This window comes from Amblyomma americanum, chromosome 1 (genome assembly GCF_052857255.1).
Source record: "Amblyomma americanum isolate KBUSLIRL-KWMA chromosome 1, ASM5285725v1, whole genome shotgun sequence".
Taxonomy (NCBI): domain Eukaryota; kingdom Metazoa; phylum Arthropoda; class Arachnida; order Ixodida; family Ixodidae; genus Amblyomma; species Amblyomma americanum.
In genome coordinates, this window is record NC_135497.1 from 413,014,665 (window position 1) to 413,036,693 (window position 22,029).

At 44.4% G+C, this 22,029-nt stretch overlaps 1 protein-coding gene across 2 annotated transcripts; it reads left to right on the top strand.

The window, feature by feature from the left end:
- The first annotated feature begins 2,850 nt into the window (after window positions 1–2,850).
- On the top strand, window positions 2,851–16,703 carry LOC144115819 (uncharacterized). Of its 2 annotated transcripts, XR_013311558.1 has the most exons (3): window positions 2,851–2,904; window positions 14,742–14,806; window positions 14,928–16,703. XR_013311558.1 is itself a non-coding variant. In XM_077650320.1 (2 exons), the coding sequence occupies exon 1, from the start codon at window positions 8,606–8,608 to the stop codon at window positions 10,319–10,321; it is 1,716 nt and encodes a 571-aa protein (XP_077506446.1). In that variant the 5' UTR covers window positions 8,426–8,605; the 3' UTR covers window positions 10,322–14,806; window positions 14,928–16,703. The 2 variants fall into 2 exon arrangements, 1 of the variants encoding a protein (XP_077506446.1); XM_077650320.1 differs by lacking the exon at window positions 2,851–2,904 and having other exon boundaries at window positions 8,426–14,806.
- Window positions 16,704–22,029: the final 5,326 nt, after the last annotated feature.

Here is a 22,029-nt window from a genome sequence, read left to right on the forward strand (position 1 = left end):
GATCGCGGCCTCTGGCGGCCGTTTTATATAACGCTACCCAATGTTTGAAATACAAACCCTTTTTTTAAGCGACTTATTATATACTAAACAATAAAAATAATTCAACACGTTTTGAAGTTATTTGGATACTCAGTGAAAAATATTGACGAAGTTGCGTAGGTGAGCCCAACTGCGAAGCATAGTTCAGAATTTCTCCGCTTCATGATGGCAAGCGTAGCACTGCGGTCAACCAACCTGTAGAGTACCCCCGATGCCAGCGCAGCCGGGGTGGAGACAACTTCAGCGGCACCGCCATATTGAATCGCACGGGATCAGCGGCGCTGGCGTTTGTAACGGCGCCGTTCATGCTCTCGGCGCGCTTCAAAGTGCTTTAACTTGAACGGCCTTTCGCAGCAAGAGCTACACTGGGATACCAGTCAAGCATTTCGCGGTACATGGGAGAGGCCAGTTGTGATTCAATATGGCGGCGTCGCTTAAGTTGTCTCCACCCGGCGCTGGCATGTAGGCACCCTACCAACCTGCAAAAGAGCGGCGCGCGCCGTCTGCTACTGCAGAAAAACCAGCGATATGGGTTCAACAGAGGGCGATATAGGCTGGAGAGCTTTCGAAGTAAAAAAAAATGTCCGAATATGCTTTGAGGGAAGTCTGACGGGTATGGAGGGACGAAAGTGGGCTAGCAGTGTATTTTGGGGTCTATCGCAGCCATCGGAGGCAGCCAGGGGTGTCGTCTGCGCCGTCGTCTGCTACTGTGCGTGCACCGCTGTACAGTGCTGTAGAACCTTGGGTTCTAGAGCCCTGTAACCACTGTACACGGTTCGCTTATCGTGCCGTTTGACAGTTCCATGTAGAGCTGTTAGGCTGTCTAGTTTGAAGGACTGCATATGCGAGCAAATATAGCGCACACGGCAGCATGTCGGACTACACAAGAAGAATGTGCAGTTCGAGTAGCAGTGAAAACTGTTATTGTCCAACAGAGAAAGTAACTCCCCCAGCCCCACGGCCGGCGGATAAGCACCCCTGGCCGAGCGCCTAGATGTTGGGAGGGGGTACGTCTGGCATAACAACACACAGTTTTCGTGACGTGTTAAAACCGCATCAGTTTCGAAATGGCATTGCATACTTTTTCGTACTCTTTGTAAAAGTACTTGCAAGTGGCTAACGAATGACCACCTTCATAGGTACGCTGGTAAAGGAGAAAATCATTTTCGAAAGTTTTGTTTACATCGGCTCCGGCAGGTACATGTGATTAAAGATGCATCGGATTCGAAATGACATTCCACACATGCACATTCTGTGCTGGGATGAGCTCGGCTTTTGTTACAAAGAGGCGACCGCACAGATGCAAAGCGAAATTTTCATACTACATCGAAAACTTCTCTTTGCCTGTAACCGCAGCGAGGGCCGAGTGGTTAGCATCCGCCTCGCACGAGGGAGGTGCGGGTTCGACCCCCAGTGCCGCCGGGTGCCCACCGGCGATACAATGGGTACAAGCATTCCCCTGGCCTGGTGTTCGGATTGTAAGGGGTGAAATGCTCAGAAAAAAATGTCTTTGACCCCACCTTGAGTAATCGAAAAATACCTTGTGCCATGGCTCTATTTGGCCATAGACGCCCTTGCGCCATAAAAATCCATAATCATCATCTTTTGTTTGCCTGTATTTCTGTGCCTTAATCCTAGGCAGTACCACCGGATGAATGGATGGATGGATAAGGCTGAACCCTTTAAATCTGGCGGTGGCTCAGGCCACCTAGCCATGACTTGTGAAATTTTACTCGTCTTGATTTCAGCCTCCAATCAGATAATCTTAGCTTCGCTACTTCTACCCGCTTAAAATCTACTTTTCCTTCACTGTCCTTAAACCCCAATGCTTTTAATAAATCAGCCCCGCTGCTTTCCACTGTAGGGTGAAGGCCTTTACAGAAAAGTATCAAGTTTTCAGCCGTTTCCTCCTCCTCTCCGCAAGCAACGCACAGCGTGTCTATCTCGTGGTACCTGACTTTATATGTCTTAGTCCGGAAAACTCCCGTCCTGGCCTCAAACAACAAAGAGCTTCCCCTACAATTATCAGATATTTTCTTTGGCAATTTCCTGCTTAAAGATCCTGTATGTTTCCAGTGCCGATTTCGTCAGCATCCCTGTTTTCCACAGAGCTCTCTCTGTTTCTTTAACCTTTTTCTTAACCGATAATTGCTGATTTGCCCCCCTACTCCTGTCCAGATATTTGCTCGTCAATTTCCTAGCTCGCTTTCTCCATTTCCTGTCAACATTCCTTATCTACAGGTATCTGAAAACTTTCCTAGCTCACCGCTTTCCACTCATTATTTTCAATCGCTCCTGAAATGCTATCTTACTGCTAGCTTCTCTTCTCTCGAACGACGCCCATCCCATCTCACCCTGTACCCCCTGATTTGGTGTATTGCCATGTGCTCCCAAAGCTAGCCTCCCCACGCAACGTTGCTTGATTTCTAACCTTGCTTGAGCGTTTGGTCTCATGCACAGGACCGCATTGCCGAAAGTCAGGCTAGGAACCATCACCCCTTTCCAGATCCCTCTTGCCATTTAATACCTATTGTAATTCCACAATGCCCTATTTTTCATTTCAGCTGCATTCCTACTAGCTTTATTCATTACATATTTTTCATGCTCTATCAGATACTCAGCACCGTTATTTATCCACACCCCAAGATACTTGTACTCATCCACTAATTCTAGCGTGGACTCCTGTATTCTATGCTCGCTGCCCTCATCATTAAATATCATGACTGCAGACTTTTTTTTACTAAACTTGAACGCCGACAGCAACGCCACCTCATTTTGACTACGCCAGAGATCAGTGAAGCGAGTCAAGTGTAGACTTGAAAAAGACAAGGAGACTCACGACAAAGAATCACTGCTTCATATGCGGTAAGATGTGCGATTATTTTCAGCTAGCATTTCAGTTTGCCTTGTTCCCGGTGGTACTATTGGGTACAGAACAACCATAGGAAAGCGGCACTTTTTTTTGTCCCACCAAGTGCCCTCAAGCTCCAGAAATGGGCTAGAGCCATTCCCCATGCAGGCTGCTTAGAAATACATGTAAAGGGTGCGGCGTCCGCATTCAACTTGCTCGCTTTTTCATTCCTGTAAATTTCCTCTGAAGAACTGCGATAAAGGCTACGACTGTGTCTGCTCAATGCATTAGAAGGACGCTTTGGTGCACTGTCATCACGAAAAAAAAAAAACATTGGAGAACAAGTTTTGGATCAACTCAAGTCTGTCCCATTCACAAAATTGTGCAGCTCGGCCGGGGACCATGTTAACGATTTCCAGCCTCTGAAAAAACAGCGCTATACAGGCCTATTAAAACACTATAGACACCAAATTCTTGCTTGCGTGTTTTCTTCTTTCCAATGATGCGTTAGACATTTGTATTTACGGAGCACCTCCGGGGCATTCGTTTACGACCGCTAAATAATTTATAATTGCATTTATTCTTGTCGCCGTTTCGGTTTCGGTTTCATCAACCGAATGACAGCTGTGACGTCTAGTTCAACTTTAGGTTATATGAGTCCTGTAAAAACGGCAGTATAACTGCTGATACGTCGTGCGTTAGAAGCAGGCTGGCTAAAGTGCTTTAGGGACTTAAGCCTACATATTAGCGTTCATACTGCAGTTTTTTTTTTCGCGCAGCACGTGGACTGCACATCATAGCCATCGTTCGGTTGATAAAACAGAAACAGCATGTGAGAATAAATTCAATTACAAATTATTTAGCTGTCGTGAGCGAATACCACGCGGCGATCCATGTATTCTAATATCTTACGCATCATTTGAAAGAAAAAAGCACGCATTAAAATTAGGTGTCGATGGTCCTTTAAAGGGACCCTGAAATTATTTCGATGGGCATATTCTAGTACAATTGATCTGTAGATGTGGTCTTTGTGGGTATTCGAGTCAAATTTGAGAGCTCTGCGTGGACCTTATAATTCAGAAATAATTTTTAAAAGTCGCTGCTCGCAACTGATTAGGGCGACACACCTCACACGCGCGTCCCCTACCCCGATGACGTCAGTGGGCAGAAGCGCCAGCCTTCACGTACAGTGTACACTACATCCCAGGCATAAAGCTACTATCCCAAGCTAGGGTGGCTAGAATGGGACCCAAGCGGCGCAGGCCAACTGCCGATCATCGGCTGTTCGGTGGCTACTGGTCGGCAGCCGACTAGATCGGCAAAACAAGCTCGGCAACTGATCGGGCCGTGAGCACATGCCAGGCTGCTTGGCTCAAGGCTGGCAGCAAAGGTCGGGCCAGCCTTCAGCCCTGACGTACAGCCAGCCGTCTCTCAAAAAGCAGACTGCCCGATGTGTAGCCTACCTGCACCGCCGGGCTGCATTTACCACGGAACCTAAACACTGCGCTTTGGTATTATTCATCACTGTTGACGATGCATTAAGTTCTTTTAGTGGTTTAATATCGGAGTTAAAGAAACAAGTCTTTTGGCAGCGTTATAGGTGGTGCCCAAACTACGCCGGACATTGCGTCACGGCGAAGCTCCGTCACGTGAATTTGGACTTCCGAGTCGTTCCTGCAGTTTCGTTTGTACAGACATTGCTTGCAGACGTGCGGTTTCGACCTTTTTTTCCTTAATACCAACTCTCACATCGCTGAAAAAAATGGTGTTGTGCGCTGCCTCAAACTGCAGCAACTTCACTGCAACAGAATGCAACATGTTCCGAGTGCCGTCAAGTAGTGAACGGCGAAAACAGTACGCCGTTGCGATAAGCTGGCAGACTGCCTGGTATGCCAGCTCCACGGATAACTCTTGGCTTTGCTTCGAGCATTTTGTTATTGGTAAACGTTTCAGAGCGTTGTGGATGTTTGGGGATTTGGTTAAGTAGCCTGTTTTCTCTCCTTGAGGAGCACCAATTTCTGTCTCGGACAACTTCGGCCACAGCCGGTCTCGCTTGATGGCGGCAGAACCGCGCGGTCTTATATGTGCAGATATGTGCTATTCGGCGTCCGTCACTAAAGCTCGACAAAATTCTAAAGAACAGAACAATTTATTCCTCAGAAATCTGTGCTGCATGAGAGTTGCTGGAATTCAGAGCTAACGCTTCAGGCCTATGCGATCGCAACCGTCAGCTGCCGAAACGGCGACACCGGCTACGGCGGGGTCCCGTTGCCCGACATTGCTGGTCGGAGTATTTGTTTACGAACACTTTTGGGATTTATTACTTGTTATATGGGAATATAATATTTGCTAACTTCATGCCCAAATTGAAACACATGTTTTCGCCAGCAGACCAGTCGACATGTGCACGCAGCAGGTATGGAAAAATTATAAGCGAGCTGTTACGTTAAAGTTCCCCATTTGCGTAGACCCGCATGTTGCAGGTATGCTGCTTCTTCATTCCTATGTGCGGAGAGGGAGGGTGACAGACAGGGTGATCGTATTCTGAAGTGATATATTTCACCACCATTCTTTTCATACTCTGAGGCAGTAAGTTACAAGAAGCTTCACTTCAGGATAACCAAACTTAAAAAATATATAGCAGCCAACATAGTCTAGCTGTTTATCACCTTTCGTAGTACAGCACATAGGAGAATTGACATCTGAAGCAAATTTCATAATACTGAACTGTTGCTGCACAGCAAAGCATCACTTGAAAACTGTCTATGTGCTGAACATGCATGTGAAGTAGATAAATGTCTGCGTCTCTAGCTTACATGGATGCATTGCATGCTTGCATGTCGGAATATTCAACTGAATGGTTCACTTATTATTTGAGACTGACATTGGAGATTTCAAAAAGTGCAGAATGCTGCAAGGACGGCAAAGGCTGGTCTGGTGGTCAGCCGGGTCAGTTATCCGTAAGCATAAAGAGTAATACATATGCTATAAAACTGCTACTTTTAAAAGGCCAAGGAACACGTTGTGTTCACAGACATTGCAGATTTTTTCCTATCACTAGTGTTATGACAATTTACCAAAGTCAGTTAACATACAAGCTATGCCGCAGTGTTCACGCCAAAACTAGAACTGTGTGGGATATGCCTTTCGTTCAACAGTGCAGAAGACTTGGTCAAAAGAACTTGTAGAAATTTCTGAAAACAACTCGGATCAAGCTTCTGTGTGTGCTGTAAAAGCCAAAGCACGATTTTTTTACGCTCTACGCACCACGCTATTTATTATAATTTACTATTTGTTGCTCAGATCTCCTGCATTAAACTCATTTATTACATGCTATGCTGTATAAAATGTGCCTCCAAGAGTTTTTGCAAGACAAAGGCTATATCAGATGTTATTACCCACATGACAAGAAGAGTTTCCAGCTAACAGCTGATGAACTCTAATTTCGTAGTTCAATAGTAAAACTGCCTATGTGAAGAGTTCAGCTTTTGGCTGCGGTCTGCTTTCTGTTTTGTCTTTGTGCCTGACTTCGCTTACGTTGTGGTTCCTGTAGCGAAGCTGTGCAGCAGCCTTTGATGCTTTGCTTTGGCTTGAGGTTTTTATTAAAAAAACACAAGGCAAGCTAATCTTCTGCCCAGCTGCTTGTGTTATTCCTTGCCTACCTTACCCTGAATACTTTACATACAATGCATAAGTTTTATATTTCCACATTTCTGTACATACGCATCAGCTGCTGAGGTGCCCGCCATTGGGGACATCTGTCCGTACATTGGTTGGTGGTTCTTCTTCGACTAGGCTCTGAGCACCAAGTTCACGACAGCAAAAAGGCTTCAGGCTCTCCTCTGCCTTGATGAGAAGCCACATTGATTTACTTTCTGAAGCTAGTGAAAATTGAAGAGATGCCATAAAACAAACAATTTATTTTAGTACTTATTTTTCATCTACATAATGCAGCAACCATCATTGGGGAAATCAAGCACAGGAATTCTTAACATTCAGAGCTGCAAGGTATATGTAAACGGCATGTAATGTCCCACACCACTATGCAGGCCATGAAATGCATGCAGTGCATAACTATGTGTGGTTAATGTTGTGTGTGAGTGAGGTTCTTATGCACGCACCAAAGCCTCAGTAAATGGGTGCACCTCTTTCAGTGCTGGAATAGCTGCTATATTACTTGCCTATCCATGCCCTTGATGCACATTAGTAGAGGTGTTCAGCCACCAAAGTCTCGGCGCATGCTCGGTGCAATTCGTACTGGCAGAAAGAATACAGTAGAGATGAAAATGCAACACATTTGTCATGCAGTTGCATTTTTTGCATTACAGACGAACTGAAATTCAATTGCTTGAGACAGTTGTATTGGATGCCAGCTTGTGCAGTAATTATTCCCTTTCCATAGCAAATATTCGACAAAAGCAGTTGAGCTGACAAGAACATTAATCGGCAGCAAAACAGATTGTGCACATTTGCTAAGGTTGTGAAGTATTGTTAAGTACAGACTTTTGGGAGGAGCTGAACGCGCCACATGTGCCAATTTTAGCGCAGCAAATAAAACGCGGTCTACCTTGCTTGCAGGCAACGACAGCTCCGGTGCTACCGCGTGGCAAGAAATTAACTTTCCGATGCAGTGCACGATGGAAGCTTTGTAAAGGCTACAAAATCACAAAATATTCTCAATTGTATGGTGTTACATCTAGAAGCGATACATGGGCAATGAGGGACGCCGTATAGCGAAAGGCCCCCGATTAGTTTAGACGGGTTGTACCGCACAGCACACGGGCGCCTTTCGTGCTTCGACTACCTCGAAACGCGGCCGCCGCGTCCCGGATTCGGTCTCCGATTCGGTAGCCGACTGCCCTAACCACTAGGCCACCATGGCTGGTGTAGAAAAAGCATCGCAAGTACTCCAAGGATTTGCATGATGCAAGCTCTTCGCCGTCGCAGCCACCCTGCTACAATGTGTGCAGCAGTGCGCTCGTACGTAATGCTAGGCTACGGTGGCTGGTAGTCCATACATTCAGCGCCAGGTAGCGTGAAACCTCTCGGAAATATGTACCCTAACACATATTAGAAATTAATATAGCAGCCGCATGATAATAGTAACAACAGGAGAACTTTTTAGTGAGTGAACGAAGCGTCTTAAACTTCTGCGCGAACAGACGACGCACGCCGAAACGTTCGCACTTGCAACGCTTTTTCGCCATTAATTCAAGTACAGAACGTCGAGCGCGGATATAACAATGCACTTACAGCATCTTGGCCTTTTTTTTACGGCTTCATTCGCGCGTATTAAGGGCACAGGGTAAGGTAAAATTAGAAAGAAATCGTTTTTTTTTCTTTTGGAATTTTAGAAGTTCAATTCTTTCTACACATGTTCCATGATCGCACTTTCCTCAGAAAGCCATATTTACGGCTGAAAAACGCTTTTTCCGAAACCAAGTAGTGAGCGGCCACGCCCCCTTTCAGGATTAACGTCAATTTTTTCAACCAAAAAGTCCACCACCTGATTTCAAAACTTGTCTAAAATCAGCTACATATAAAAAATTGTCTGGCAACTATTGTACAGCTCCTCTTTTTTAGCCAAGACAATCCTGAGACGCTTTGCACGTTTTTTCCACGTTTCTGCAACCTTCATGCAGCTGCGTCCGAGTGCTATCCCTTTCGATCAGTATTGTAAATTGTGCCGGTGTTGGTTGCTGCTGATAAGTTGAGATGCCCAGGGCAAAGAAGGCCTTCGTCAGGCGTGAATTTCACGGCAACCGCTACGCTCATCGTGAAAAAGCAAAAGGATGTCCACGACCGAATGAGATCCCGAACGCCGAACGCGCCAGCTCCTCGACATCGAAGCTTTCAAGATTTTCTCTGTGCTTCCAGGAAGAGGATGTGCTACATAGCAGCAGCCAATATGCCTTAATGGACATGGACGGCATTTGTGCCGCAATTACACAGATTTGTGTGTGCAGAGAGTGCGGTGGAAGTGTTGAGCTCATCGAAATTGTGACAAAACGGGTAGGTGTTGCAAGCGTTTACAGTTTGAACTGTGCAGTGTGTAGTGCCGCACAACGATTTGAGACGTCGAAGAAAACTACTTCTGGCCTCTATGAAGCCAACCTCAGGTTAGTGTATGCCTTGAGGTCCATTGGTAAGGGAATGGCTGCAGGAAATATACTCTGTGCTATGCTAAACCTTCCTAAGCCGCCGACAAAGTTTGCGAAATACAATCAAGAGCTTCTAGGTCACATCGAAGCTGCTGCTCAGGAGTCGATGAAAAGGGCAGCTGACGAAGCTGTGCAGCTGAATGAGGGGGATAAAGACATCGCAGTTGCTCTTGATGGAAGCTGGCAGAAGCGAGGCCATACTTCCAATAACGGCATAGTCTCTGCGACTAGTGTAGACTCTGGGAAAGTGCTGGATGTGGAGGTTTTGTTTAAACGTTGTCCAAAGTGCAGCATCAAGGGTACAAACAGTGACCCCCTTCATAGAGAGGTGTGCCAAAGCAACTACCAAGGCACCAGCGGTGGAATGGAAGTCGCAGGAGCACTGAAAATTTTCGGCAGGAGTGAGGAGCTTCACGGCGTTCGATACGTCAAATACCTTGGGGATGGTGACAGCAAGGCTTTTATGGCTGTGAAGGCACAAATGCCATATGGTGATTCCGTTGAAATATCCAAGGTTGAGTGCATAGGGCACGTGCAAAAAAGGATGGGCACAAGGTTACGAAGGCTAAAAAAAGGAAACAAAGCAGGAAAACTCTCTGATGGAAAGAGCCTCTCGGGCCGAGGCCGACTGACTGATGCAGTAATAGACAAGCTCCAGACGTACTATGGTTTGGCCATCAGAAGAAATGTAGGAAACCTGGATGAAATGCGAAAGGCCGTTTGGGCAACCTTCTTCCACTTATCGGCCACAGACGATGACCCATGCCATGGACTTTGCCCAAAGGGACCTGATACGTGGTGTGCCTTCAACAGAAGTCAATCAGAGGGCAAGCCATTTTTCCACAAGGAGAGTTTGCCTGCATCTGTCTTGGAGGCTATCAAACCCATTTATAGGGAGCTATCGAAGGCTGAGCTCCTAGAGAAGTGCCTGCATGGGCGAACTCAAAATGCAAATGAGTCGTTCAACCCTGTTGTTTGGGAACGCGCGCCAAAGAATGTGTTTGTTAGGCTTCGGACCCTACGGATGGCAACACTGGATGCTGTTCTTTCATTTAATGATGGTAGCATCGCACGGGCCAACGTTTTGAAGGCGTGTGGATTGAACCCAGGGAGCAACACCATCAAGTGGCTGAAGGAAGCTGACCATAAGCGCATGTACTTTGCGGACCGAGCAACACGACAGCTTACAAAAGAGGCCCGACAGTCAAAACGACAAGCCGAAAAGCGAAAAAATGACGGCGACAGTGACTACGAAGCAGGGGGCTATTAAACCAATTACTATGGAGGTGTTTCTGGGAATAAAAAATGGTTTTTCACATCTTTTTTCTCTTTACGCTCTATTATCTCAAAACAGTGTTTTTTCTTACAAAGGTACCATTATTTCCAATGCCTTTCAAGACAGATGGCTGATTTTTTTTTGCAATCATCTACATAAGTGTTGCCAACTACTGAACTAGAATTAAGCAATTTCACTGAGCAGTTATTCTGTTATGAATTTTGAAATGCGCAAAGAAAGGCCAAACTTGTGTAGGAAAAAATTTTATTAAAAATCGATTTTTCAACACATTTCAAATATTCTAGTTCAGTAAAAAGAGCACAAAATTTGGCAAACAATAATATATGTATTATTAGGCTACTGTTATTAGTTAGTGAGAAACATGTACCTCAACATGGCCTAAAATGCATGGGAAGTATAGGGCTTACCCTGTGCCCTTAACGCATGAAGAGCCGAATTCAATTTTTTTCAGTTCTGCGTTTCAAGCAAAGCTCTGTACACACGCAACTCGCCGAACGACCCGAAGTACCCAGCATGCCTTGCGGCCCGTTCAGATTGGGTCTTTTCGCTCGAAGCGACGATCGCAGTTTTGCTGGTTATGGCGCAAGTTTAGAAACAGAAAGGCAACCTTCCGCCAGAGAAGCGCGCTCGCTTGAGAACTCGGCTCCGCCGTGCTGCATGGTGAGTGTGTACTTGAGAGTTATTTGCATTTGTGTGCCTGAGCGGTAAATGAGCTTGTGAAATATATAAGGGATGCTTATTTCGTTTGTTCTTAACGTTTTTTGGCCCCGCTGTGGTATGATGCAACAAGGGACGATCGCCCGTGTGCGCCATGAGCGTCTCTTCTCTTTTTAAGTCGCGCTTGCTTTATTAAGGCGCAATATCTTTTCGAACGGGAGCAGCGGTGACATGTTACATGACACCGCTTTTAAGGCGGTGGCGGTTGTGTACTGAGAATTGCGCCAGCATGCTGCGGTTTGGGCGCAGAGCAGGTGTTTCTCGTATGACGGCACCAGCCGCTTCTGTGACATACGATGCAGCGTTGCGCTCAAAATCATAATGATAATAATAATTGGTTTGGGGGGAAAGGAAATGGCGCAGTATATGTCTCATATATCGTTGGACACCTGAACCGCGCCGTAAGGGAAGGGATAAAGGAGGGATTGAAAGAAGAAAGAGGTGCCGTAGTGGAGGGCTCCGAAATAATTTCGACCACCTGGGGACCTTTAACGTGCACTGGCATCACACAGCACACGGGCGCATGGATATGCTCATCAGTGCGTAGGTGCAGTGGACAGGCAGGCACCGTTCAGTAGTTTGTGCTATCGCTCTACAGTTGCGCCGCGATGTGTACATGCAGCTTTGGGGCTAAGCTCCTGTTCCGTGCCGTGCGATTTCCATGCTTTCGCTTCTACTTTGTGCTCAACACATCTGAGTGTGACTATTAGCTCTTTGTGTGTAATTTTCACTGCGCCGTTGTTTAAAACATGGGCGGCACTTAATCACTTTCTGAATTAGTGAGTATTGAATTGAGGCTAAGTTTTTGCGGGGCGGCCGCCCAGAACCGCTTAAGGCATGCAGTTTGCTATCGCTGTCCATGTGCCGTTCAACCCGATGCGCTTGCAGGGTGCCAAATCTGGCTGACTGAAGGCACTGCATTCCTTTTGTAGGCCTTTTGCATTCTGTATGGAGGCACAATACAGATGAAAATTTGCGCTTGCTAGGCTTATAAAAAGGTCCCGTGATAACGCTTTCTCTAGTGCATTTCACGGAAACCGTGCAGTCTTATGCAAGCTTAAACCGGCATGAGTTGGTTGCCCACTGTGTAGAACTGGCCATTAACACGTGGAAACCATTTGCGTCTGACCTCAGCCTTTGCTACCATATTGTTGGCTGCCAGCTCACGGTCGCCGGCTACTGTCCGACTTGTTACTACTGCGTGCATTGTTGCACATTTGAGTACTTTGTCAGCTGCTACATTTTTTACTTACCACCATGCTGCATGGGCTTAGAAGGAAAAATTCCGTTACATGCTTCAGACATGCATTATTGTGGCTCCGCTACGTATGTTTTGACCGCTTGAGTTTACAACATATATATCAATGTTTCCTTACCTAGGCAACTGTGCAGATTTGTCATGAAAATAATTTATTTGCATCGTTCGTCAGTGAATGTCAACGTGTTGGTGTGATTCTCAGCTGCGCCTTCCTCTTCCATTGTTTGCAATATGATGTGCCAAAAACGTGGGCAAAAGTATTGCAATTCTGGTTCTTGAATAAGCTCAGCAGAGGTATTAAAAAAAAGTAACTGACGCCTATGCGAGTGCTGCCTATAAAGCCATTTTGATTTGGTTGTATGAATGGATGGTAGTTTTTTTTACTGGACGTTTTGGTATTGCAAACAGAAAAATGCTTATTATTTATTCCCACTGCATCTAACTAAGGGCTGTGTCTAGAGCATACCATCCAATGGTAGCGTATTCAGCATTATAATGTTATCCTACAGTGCATGAAGCACACCTACCAGCCACATTCGACGCTTCTTAACAGCAGTCTGTGTCATCACTTTCTGAGATCAGGTTCGGAGCCATCTTCTGTAATGCCATGGTATAGCTTTGAGCAAAATAAAAAAACAATATAAAACCTTGTATTGGAATGTAGAGGGCCTCTTATTCACCCTGCACTTGCATTTACATTGTTTATGAATTATTATTCGGTAGGGTGTCTAGGTTCTCTTCAAGGGAAGTGAGCTTGCTATTCCTGATGCTTGCAGTGCAACCAGTGTTAATGTGACTTTGATTGCTGCTTGCGCACGATTACTGTCATGTGTAAGCAGCAACATAGTGCTGTCTCACGCAAGTATTTGTGATTACTCTGGTGAGCACCTGTGGCCGCAACAAAGTGTTTGTTGCCTCGTTCTATTAGGCAAAAAATTATTTAACTTTATCGAGTAATAGCTGAGCACACGGGACGAGGCTCATGCAATATGGAAAGGAAGTTTTAATTTAGAACTGAAGTTTTGAAATTCTTCATCGCCTTAAAATATTTTGTTTTGGTGGTGTTATTACCCTAGTCCGAAAGCCATACAACTTTAGAGCTGCGATACTGGCTTCCACTAAAACCTGGCGTTCTATTTTCAGTAGTGTGGTAATTTTTTTTATGACCAAGGCACTCGACAATGACCAAGGTACTCGACTCGTTAGAGCACTAATCGCAACGAAAGTGTAGTCATTCGCATGTTGCCTATCTTGGTCAATGAAAGGCTAGGCCGTGCAGCCTGCGTCATGCCTCAGGGTTCATAAATCTCCAGAACCGGAGCCTTTTTTTCATGAGCAGATATCTGGAGAGCTCATATTTGTTTTCAGGAATCTAAATGCACTACTATCATACAATGACTGAATTTAGAGGAGTACAGACACCTAATTTTAGTTGCATCTTTCCTTCTTTGTAATTATGCTCAAAATATTAGAATACATTGATCACCACGGTGCTTTTTTGCCTATGGCCGCTAAATTATTAGTAACTGAATTTCTTCTCTCATACTGTTTTGGTTTCATCAACCCAATGGTGGCTGTGAGGGCAAAAGTGACTTTAGGTCATGCGAGTCATGAAAAAAACTGCAATATTCGATATAGTCGCTAGTTAGTTTATCATTTCGGCTCTTGAATTGGGCTGGCTAAAACATTGTAGTGGATTAAAACTGTACCACAGATTGTTGTGTAATCTTTATTAAGTTCACGGGAGAATAGGAGTAGGGAAAAGGAGATCACATTAGGGGGTAAATTACTGCCTCACGACCGTATTGCATTGGTTTTATTGTGTTGGATTGGCTTGTAGTGATTGTATTGCAGTTTTTTTATGCCTCAGGTTACCTAGACCAACCTTTCATGTCACATCTCTTGGTCGGTTGTTGAAACCGGAACAGCACGAAGAAGAAATTCAATTATAAATAATTTAGTGGTAACACAGGAATACCAGGGAGTGGTCCCTGCATGCTAATGTATAATGCATCATTTCAAAGAAGGAAACACACAAGCAAAATTTGGTGTCTATAGACCTTTAAGTTAGCTGTATTAAAATGTACTCAAGCAGCGTCTTTACTAATTGTGTCAGGAAAATCATAGAAAAAAATTATTATTATCATGGCCTTCCCTCTCTGTAAGAGTGCACATGAGTAGGTGTAAATGTTCCTGCATTTCTGTTAAGCTTCTTCACCTGCACACTGTACAGTCTGTGGCAACCTTTGTGTAGAGCTGTCAAGCAGTGCACACCAATTACTAAAAACTGAAATTAGACAGTAGCCTTCTAGTTAAGGGATCATTACGACTTGCTTTGTTGGTCTATGCTGCTTTACTTCTGTGCAATCATTTCCTCTAGAATCTAGCAGCTGGAGTGAGGGTTCCCTTTGTTTGCAGGGCAATGTGCTGCTTGAGCATTGTACACCAGGGTGATGAAGATTGTACGTGTTGCTGTCGCTCAGGTGGGTAAATTTGATGGGAGCTAGTTTTGGGGGCTGTTTTTCTGTGCTGCTGCTTTACTACAGACATCAATTAATGCTCTTTGACCCTGCGACTAAGATGACCTTATATAACATTTTGCAGTGACCTTCAGACATGCTGCTACACAAGGGAAATCTCCTGGATGCTCAACAGCCTCAAGACTGTTTCAACCCAAAAGGTTGCACACCCCGCATCTAGCACTTCGGATTGGCAAAGAAAGTAGAAGCAACTTCAGATGTCCACTCTGAGGCAGTGTTCACATGATGAGACTGGTCCCTCTGCTGAGTGGCAGCAGGCTATCAGATATATATATAACCGATTTTTGTAGTTATTCTATTGAGCTAAGATAGTAATTTGCTCATTAGGCTGTGTTCATAGAGAAAAGTAACATTATATTGTATTTTGGCTGGCTTTATTATTTTGATTTGGGTAATCTTTCCATGATACTTAAGGCTGTGATTTGGGCGAGTTGGTAATGATTCATTGTTAAAGAGTGCGGAAAGATAGGACACAGGAAAGAAAGACACGCAACACAGGTGCTGCCTCGCAACTGGTTTTTGTTCACAGAAACTGTCCTTACAAAGGTTCCTTTCCAGAAAAAACACAGGAAACATCAAATGTAAAAAGAAAAAACAAGGAAAAGTGATGCTATGCATCATACACAACAGCCAAAAGATACACCACATCGCCGTGGTGTAACTGCATGTGAAATTTAACTTTCACCTAACTTTCTAACTAACTTTTTAGCAATCATCTTCTTTCTAACTACCATCATCTAACATTCTAACTAACTTCATGTGTGGTTGCACCACAGCAATGTGTTTTTTCCCCTTTCTTGTATGATGAGTAGTATTGTTTCTTTCTGATTTTACGTTTGGTGTTGTGTTTTTTCTGGAAAGGAAAATTTATAAGGGCAGTTTCTTGAATAAAAATCAGTTGCGAGTCAGCGCCTGTGTCGTGTGTCTTTCTTTCACATGTCCCTTCTTCCTGTGCTGTTCAACAATTAACCTTCCTATATTGTGGGAGCATCCTCTCTGTGTGATATTCCCCCCCCCCCCAAAAGGTCTTGTTCTATACAGATCATATTTTCTCATATTTTTTTAAAGAATACATTTTTCAATAAGTGTACTACTAGGATTGCTGCTTTTACCAGGTCACTAGTCACCCAAGTCTAATTGCTAACAGCTTATTTTTTTTTTTGGGGGGGGAAGAGTTATGACAGATTTAAGCTAAGTGTGATCAGAAATTTCTTTTGTTTCTAACAGAAAAAGGAACATTTCTTGGGAATAACGTGTGTTGTACGTGTAGAGTTTCAGAATTACTTGAATATGTGAGAATTGATATCTTCTTTTTGCTATCTCTTTTAGGTTTCACTGTGACAATGAGCATTTTGAGTGTGAAATGGCTGTTAATTTTTTTGTCAGTGCAGTGCTTTATCGGTGCGCTTGATATTTCGGCACATTCATCACTAGGGCCAAAATAAAGTGAAGAAGCAGACAGCCTCTTTGGTGCACTGTTGACTCAATGTTAATGTTTTTCCTGCAAGGAATAGGTGATTGCTAACCAAGTCTGCAGAAAGAAAGCCGCTGATATCATGAAAAGTGAGATGATATTGTACGTTCACATATTATTGTTTTGACTAGGTGGGAAAATTCCTTTGTCAACAGAGAAGTGATGGAAATTCTCGAATATGAGTATATCCCCCTTTTTTCTCTAATTCCTAAAAAAATTGAGAGGTTTGTTGCCTGCCTGTGCACAAAATGCCTTTTTTTTTTCAAAACTGGCGCTACGACCGCATTTCCTAAATGAAGGCCTGCATGTGAACACTGTGGCACAAGTACTCTTTTTAGTCAGTAATAAACACCTGTTAAGGAACTACATGAGAGACCTTTCATGACACGTAACAGATCAACGGTGCTGTTGGATGAGCACTAGATGAGTGTCCAATCAGGGATCCCTCGAGGAGGCTTGGGTTGCTGCCCACAGCACCTATGTTTTTTGTACTGCACAGTATCCCCTTCGCAGCGGATCCAGTGGTGATGCTGCCATCGTGACACAGCACTTCTTGCACCAATGGTGATTCACCACCAGCTTGAGTAGAATTTGCTGAATGCGAGCCTCGAGTTCCATTTCCAGAAAAGCCACCTCTTCCGAGGAAATCATCATCTTCTAGCCGCAGGTAGCATGGAAAAAGACTGCCGTTTCTCCTTGCCGCCACTGTTCACAGTACAGGGAGAACTGGGGCCTTTGTTACCGTGCTGCCGTCTGGCTGTCCGGCTGGCTCAGTCTTGAGCTATATCCAGCGCCCCGTCGAAGTGGCCAGCAGGCACGGTAGAGACGGAACCTTCTTTCACGAGACAAAAGGGATCCGGGGTGCAGGCGGCGTGAGGATGACTGTTTTTGTTGTTGTTATCCTCATACTATGGCACATGCCCACATAGGGGGATTGGCCTAGAATTGGGGGGCACAGAAAGTTTTTCAGGTAAATATTTCCTGGACGAAAATAAAATGAATGGTAAGGAAGGAAGAAGTAAACAAAAAGGAACAACGAAATGAAACGGGAAATGCATAACGCACGCAGGAGATCAAAACTGATGTTTATAGCTGAGTAGTTAAATGATAATGATAATTGTAAGAATAAAAATAATATTGAAAAATAAAAAAAATTAACAAAGCAGCTGAATTGATTCCATTAAAAAATTTTGGACGGCGGTAAAAATAGACTTGTGGCTGTACCCAAGTATGGTGGCTCCAAACAACAATATGACTGGGCTGCTCAAACAAGCCCAAACTGTTGTAGTGGTTTCTCTAAAAACCGTCTTCTCATCATGGTGTGTCGGCGACAAAACAACAAAAAATGGTCTATGGTTTCGTGCTCGCCACAGAATACACAGACGGGATTAAGCACCAACCCAGACCTGTGCAAATAAAAATTCAAGGGTGGGATCCGGCAGCGGAGCCTTGATAGAGATACCTCAACCTGCCGTGAATGGCATGATTGGCTGCTCCACGAATACCTCAGGTGCAGGTAATCATCAGATCTTAAAAGAGATCCAGTTGTCATTCTTAACAAATTCTGTCTCTGGAACCTTGCTGCTGTAATGTACGCAGTAGCCGGAACGATAGGTAGCACGGGGCAATTGAGGGATGCCTTTTCCAGGCATTCCGCAACTTCATTGGCTGTCGCACCGCTATGACCTGGCACTCATATCATGTGAACAAGGCTCAAATGTGGAGGGAGTAATGAATGGAAGGTGTTTAAGATTGGCGAATCTACAGCCGAAGCAAGGGACGAACACAAAGAAAGAGAGTCTGTGATGACAGCCACTGAAGAGAAAGCCGTCTCTAGTTTGTGAAGAGCAAGCACCACCTCCAGAAACTCCGCTTGGAAAATTGGGGTGTAGTCTGGAAGCCGCACAGAAAAAGACCAATCTAGAAGCGGGCAATATACTCCCGCCCCTGCCTTTTCATCACATTGGGGGGCATCAGTAGCTATCGTTAAGCTAATAGGTAGACTTTGTAAATGGTCTTCTAATAATCCATTTAAAATGCGGGGTGGTAAATGCTTAGCATTTTTTGGGAAAATGTCATCACAGACAATTTCTACAGTGTACCCACTGTTTTTTGTCGGAAGGATGTTATAAAAAAGAACATTTAAAGGTTCAAGCAAATTTTATACCATAACTACCTGCGGGGTATGAAACCTAGGCCAGTGGACTCCAAAAAACGAAGTCGGCTGGAAACAAAAAACAGACAAGGAGGAATACGGGATTCAACATAAAGCACGCTTTTGGCCACAAATTTGGGGAGGCCAAGGCACAACCGAAGCGCTTCCTGCTCCAAAAGAATGAGCGGGCAAATTTTGTAAGCAGTGGTACAAGAAAACAGCAAAGATCCAAATTCTAAAATTGGTCGGACATACAAAACATAAATCAGCAAAAGGGCATCTCTCCGCATTCCAGACCGGGGATTACTTAATCTACGCAACATGCCCACAGCACGAGCCCCTTTTGCTGTGACATGGTCAATGTGAGAGCGCCATGTGAGGCTGTCATAATAAATGACACCAATATATTTTAATTACTTAACTTGAGGAATATTTTGTCACTGGTAACTGAGAGACAGATGAACAGGATCTTTCATTTGAAAAACAAGTACAGCGCACTTGTTTACATTTAAGGTGAGACGTAAGTCACACAACCAACTTTCAAGCAAATCCAGGTACGATTGCAGGCGCACATAGAGAGATTGAATGCCAGCTGCAGCAGTGAAAAATGCAATGTCGTCTGCATAGACGTACGTGCGAATGTTTTGATGACTGGGAATAGAGCTCATTAAAATATGAAAGAGCACAGGCGACAAGACTGCCCCTTGTGGAACACCTCTTGATTGTTTATATCTTCCAGAATTCACACCATCTAGTATACAAAAAAACTGTCTGTTTTCAAGGAACGCAGATATCCATGCAAGTAAGTAATTCGGAAACTGCAGAATAATATGTAGTGTTCTACGCTGTCATAAGCTTTCGCTACATCTAATGTCACTAACGCAGCATGGATTTTTTGGTGCCGCGCAAGACGAATGCGACTCTCAAGATCGGTGTGAGCATTCCATATGGAACATTTTTGACGGAAACCAATTTGACAGGGACTAAGTATATTACTACGGTCCACAAACTCCGAAACACGGAGTATGACCCTTTAAATTAACTTAAGCATGTTTGATGTCAATGAAATGGGCCTAATATTATTCAGAGAATAGCCACCACCATTGTTTTTAGGTAAAGGGATCACTTTTACGATTTTCCACCCAGGAGGAATCCATGCATGTTTGATTGAAAAATTAACCAGCTGCAATAAGGATGTAGGGGACTCCTCAAAGAGGATCCTTAACATTTTTGATGTTACCCTATCAGGGCCAGGAGCAGCAGTTGGTAACCTCAACACTATCGGGAAAAGCTCGGGAAGGGTAATTGGGAGGACATGCTGAAACTGGTCCACTGATGCCACAAATGCGGAGCGCAAAGGAAGTACAGAGGCGAAACGCTGCTCTAATCCTTTGGCAATTGTCTCAACTGTTTCTATTGCTTCTTGTGGGGTCAAAACACGTGAGGGTGAATTTTTTGAAACCAGAATCTTTTTCCGCGATCTTAAGAATCCGAAAAGTGCGCGACGATTTCCTGATTTTGATAGGAAATCGATATGCTCAGATTAATAATTTTCTTTCGCTTGTGAGATTGCGCGTTTAGAAGTAGCCGCAATGAACTTATAATCATGCCAATTTTTTGGGCACTGATTGTGTAGGAGCTTCTTCCATGCAGCCTTTCTGCGTCTGTAATCCCACAAGCAATCTGCATTTTACCATCTAGCTGAAGTGTTCCCTCTTGATGTACGTACCAAAAATTCGGACTTCTTTCGGCATTCCAAGCAGATGCCTTTTGCTGTATGCTCTTCAGCAGAATTAACTGCTGAAGCAAGAGTGGAGCGCAAAGAGGACTGAAACTGGTCATAGTTTATATATGACCTCAACTGAGAGCACGCCGGAGTTAACATCATAAACGATAGGTATATGATCGCTAGATGTTCCACAATCCACAGTCGACCAATTGAGTAAAGGAACACTAGGGCTGGTGAAAGTTAAATCTAACACAGATCAAATTTGTGTGCAGAGAAATGTGGCCGAACCTGAATTCATACACGAAAGGTTGCTATCAGTAACCCTATCCCAAAGGCACTTACCACAGAAATCTGTCTTAAAGCCCCACGACACATGGTGAGAATTAAAGTCACCGGCCAAGAGAACTGACTTCTGAAAATTAAGGAGCAGGAGATCTAGCAGCCTGGTATCCTGCACACTGCAAGGAAAATAAACATTTACTAATGAAAACAGATAGCAGCCTGGAATTTCAGTCTAAAGCCAATAACTCACAGAGTATAGTAGATGACTAAAAAGTAATCTTAGCCTTGTGACAAAATTTATAAGAAACTAGTATGAGTAAGCCTCCTCCTCTTGACTGACGATCTTGTCGAAATGAAGAATAATTTTGCAAATGGAAGGGTTTTTCAGGTGTAAGCCAAGTTTCTTGTAAAATAATTGTCTTGATTATGTTGAGATATAAGGTAAGTAAGTCTGTTGAAGCTGAAAGGAGTGACCGACAGTTTCACTGGAGAACTCTTAACACCCCTATGGTGGAGAAATCAGGGCAGCAGCAACTGCCTGCCCTGAAATAGTTTCTTTTGGTTTAGAGCCAATCTGTTGCTTCTTTGATTCCGGCTGAGGATGTGGAGAAGAAGGGTTAGACATGGGGAATCCACTGCATTTGAGGATTCGCGTATGTGAATCCTCAAGAGGAAAGTGTACAACAGCATGATCTTACCGGTACTCACCTACGGGGCAGAAACGTGGAGGCTAACGAAAAGAGTTCAGCTTAAGTTAAGGACAACGCAGCGAGCCATGGAAAGAAAAATGATAGGTGTAACGTTAAGAGATCGGAAGCGGGCAGAGTGGGTGAGGGAACAAACACGGGTTAATGACATCCTAGTCGAAATCAAGAGAAAGAAATGGGCTTGGGCAGGGCATGTAATGCGAAGGCAGGATAACCGCTGGTCTTTAAGGGTAACGGAGTGGGTTCCAAGAGAAAGTAAGCGTAGCAGGGGGCGGCAGAACGTTAGGTGGGCGGATGAGATTAAGAAGTTTGCAGGCAAAGGGTGGATGCAGCTGGCAAAGGATAGGGTTAATTGGAGAGACATGGGAGAGGCCTTTGCCCTGCAGTGGGTGTAGTAAGGCTGATGATGATGATGATGATGATGTATGTGAATCCACCATCTCTGCATCATGAATAATTTGAGCATTATCTGAATAAGTGGACCGAGGAAGTGGAGAAACAGCAGTAACTTGTTCTTGGGGCTGAGACTGCTCAGGCAAGGAATGTTGGGTCATTGACGAAGGCATGGCTGACATGGCAGAAGTCATTCCAATTTGCATGGCCTGGGTAATCTGCGTTACCAGAGCATTAGATATGCACTCTGTGACAGTAGACACTATCCTGTCAACCATCTTAGCCATAGAGGCTTCCACAGCAGTCACTATTGTCTGAGAGATAGATGAATCTACTGTCACTCCTGAACGAGCTGACACACCTGCATAGCCGTGAGCTCTGTCTTTAATTTCTGATAATGCCTCGCGCCGCGAACAGCGTTTGCGG

Excerpts from the sequence above, each read along its gene's own strand:
- LOC144115819 (XM_077650320.1), top strand. The coding sequence starts at position 8,606 with ATGCCCAGGGCAAAGAAGGCCTTCGTCAGGCGTGAATTTCACGGCAAC.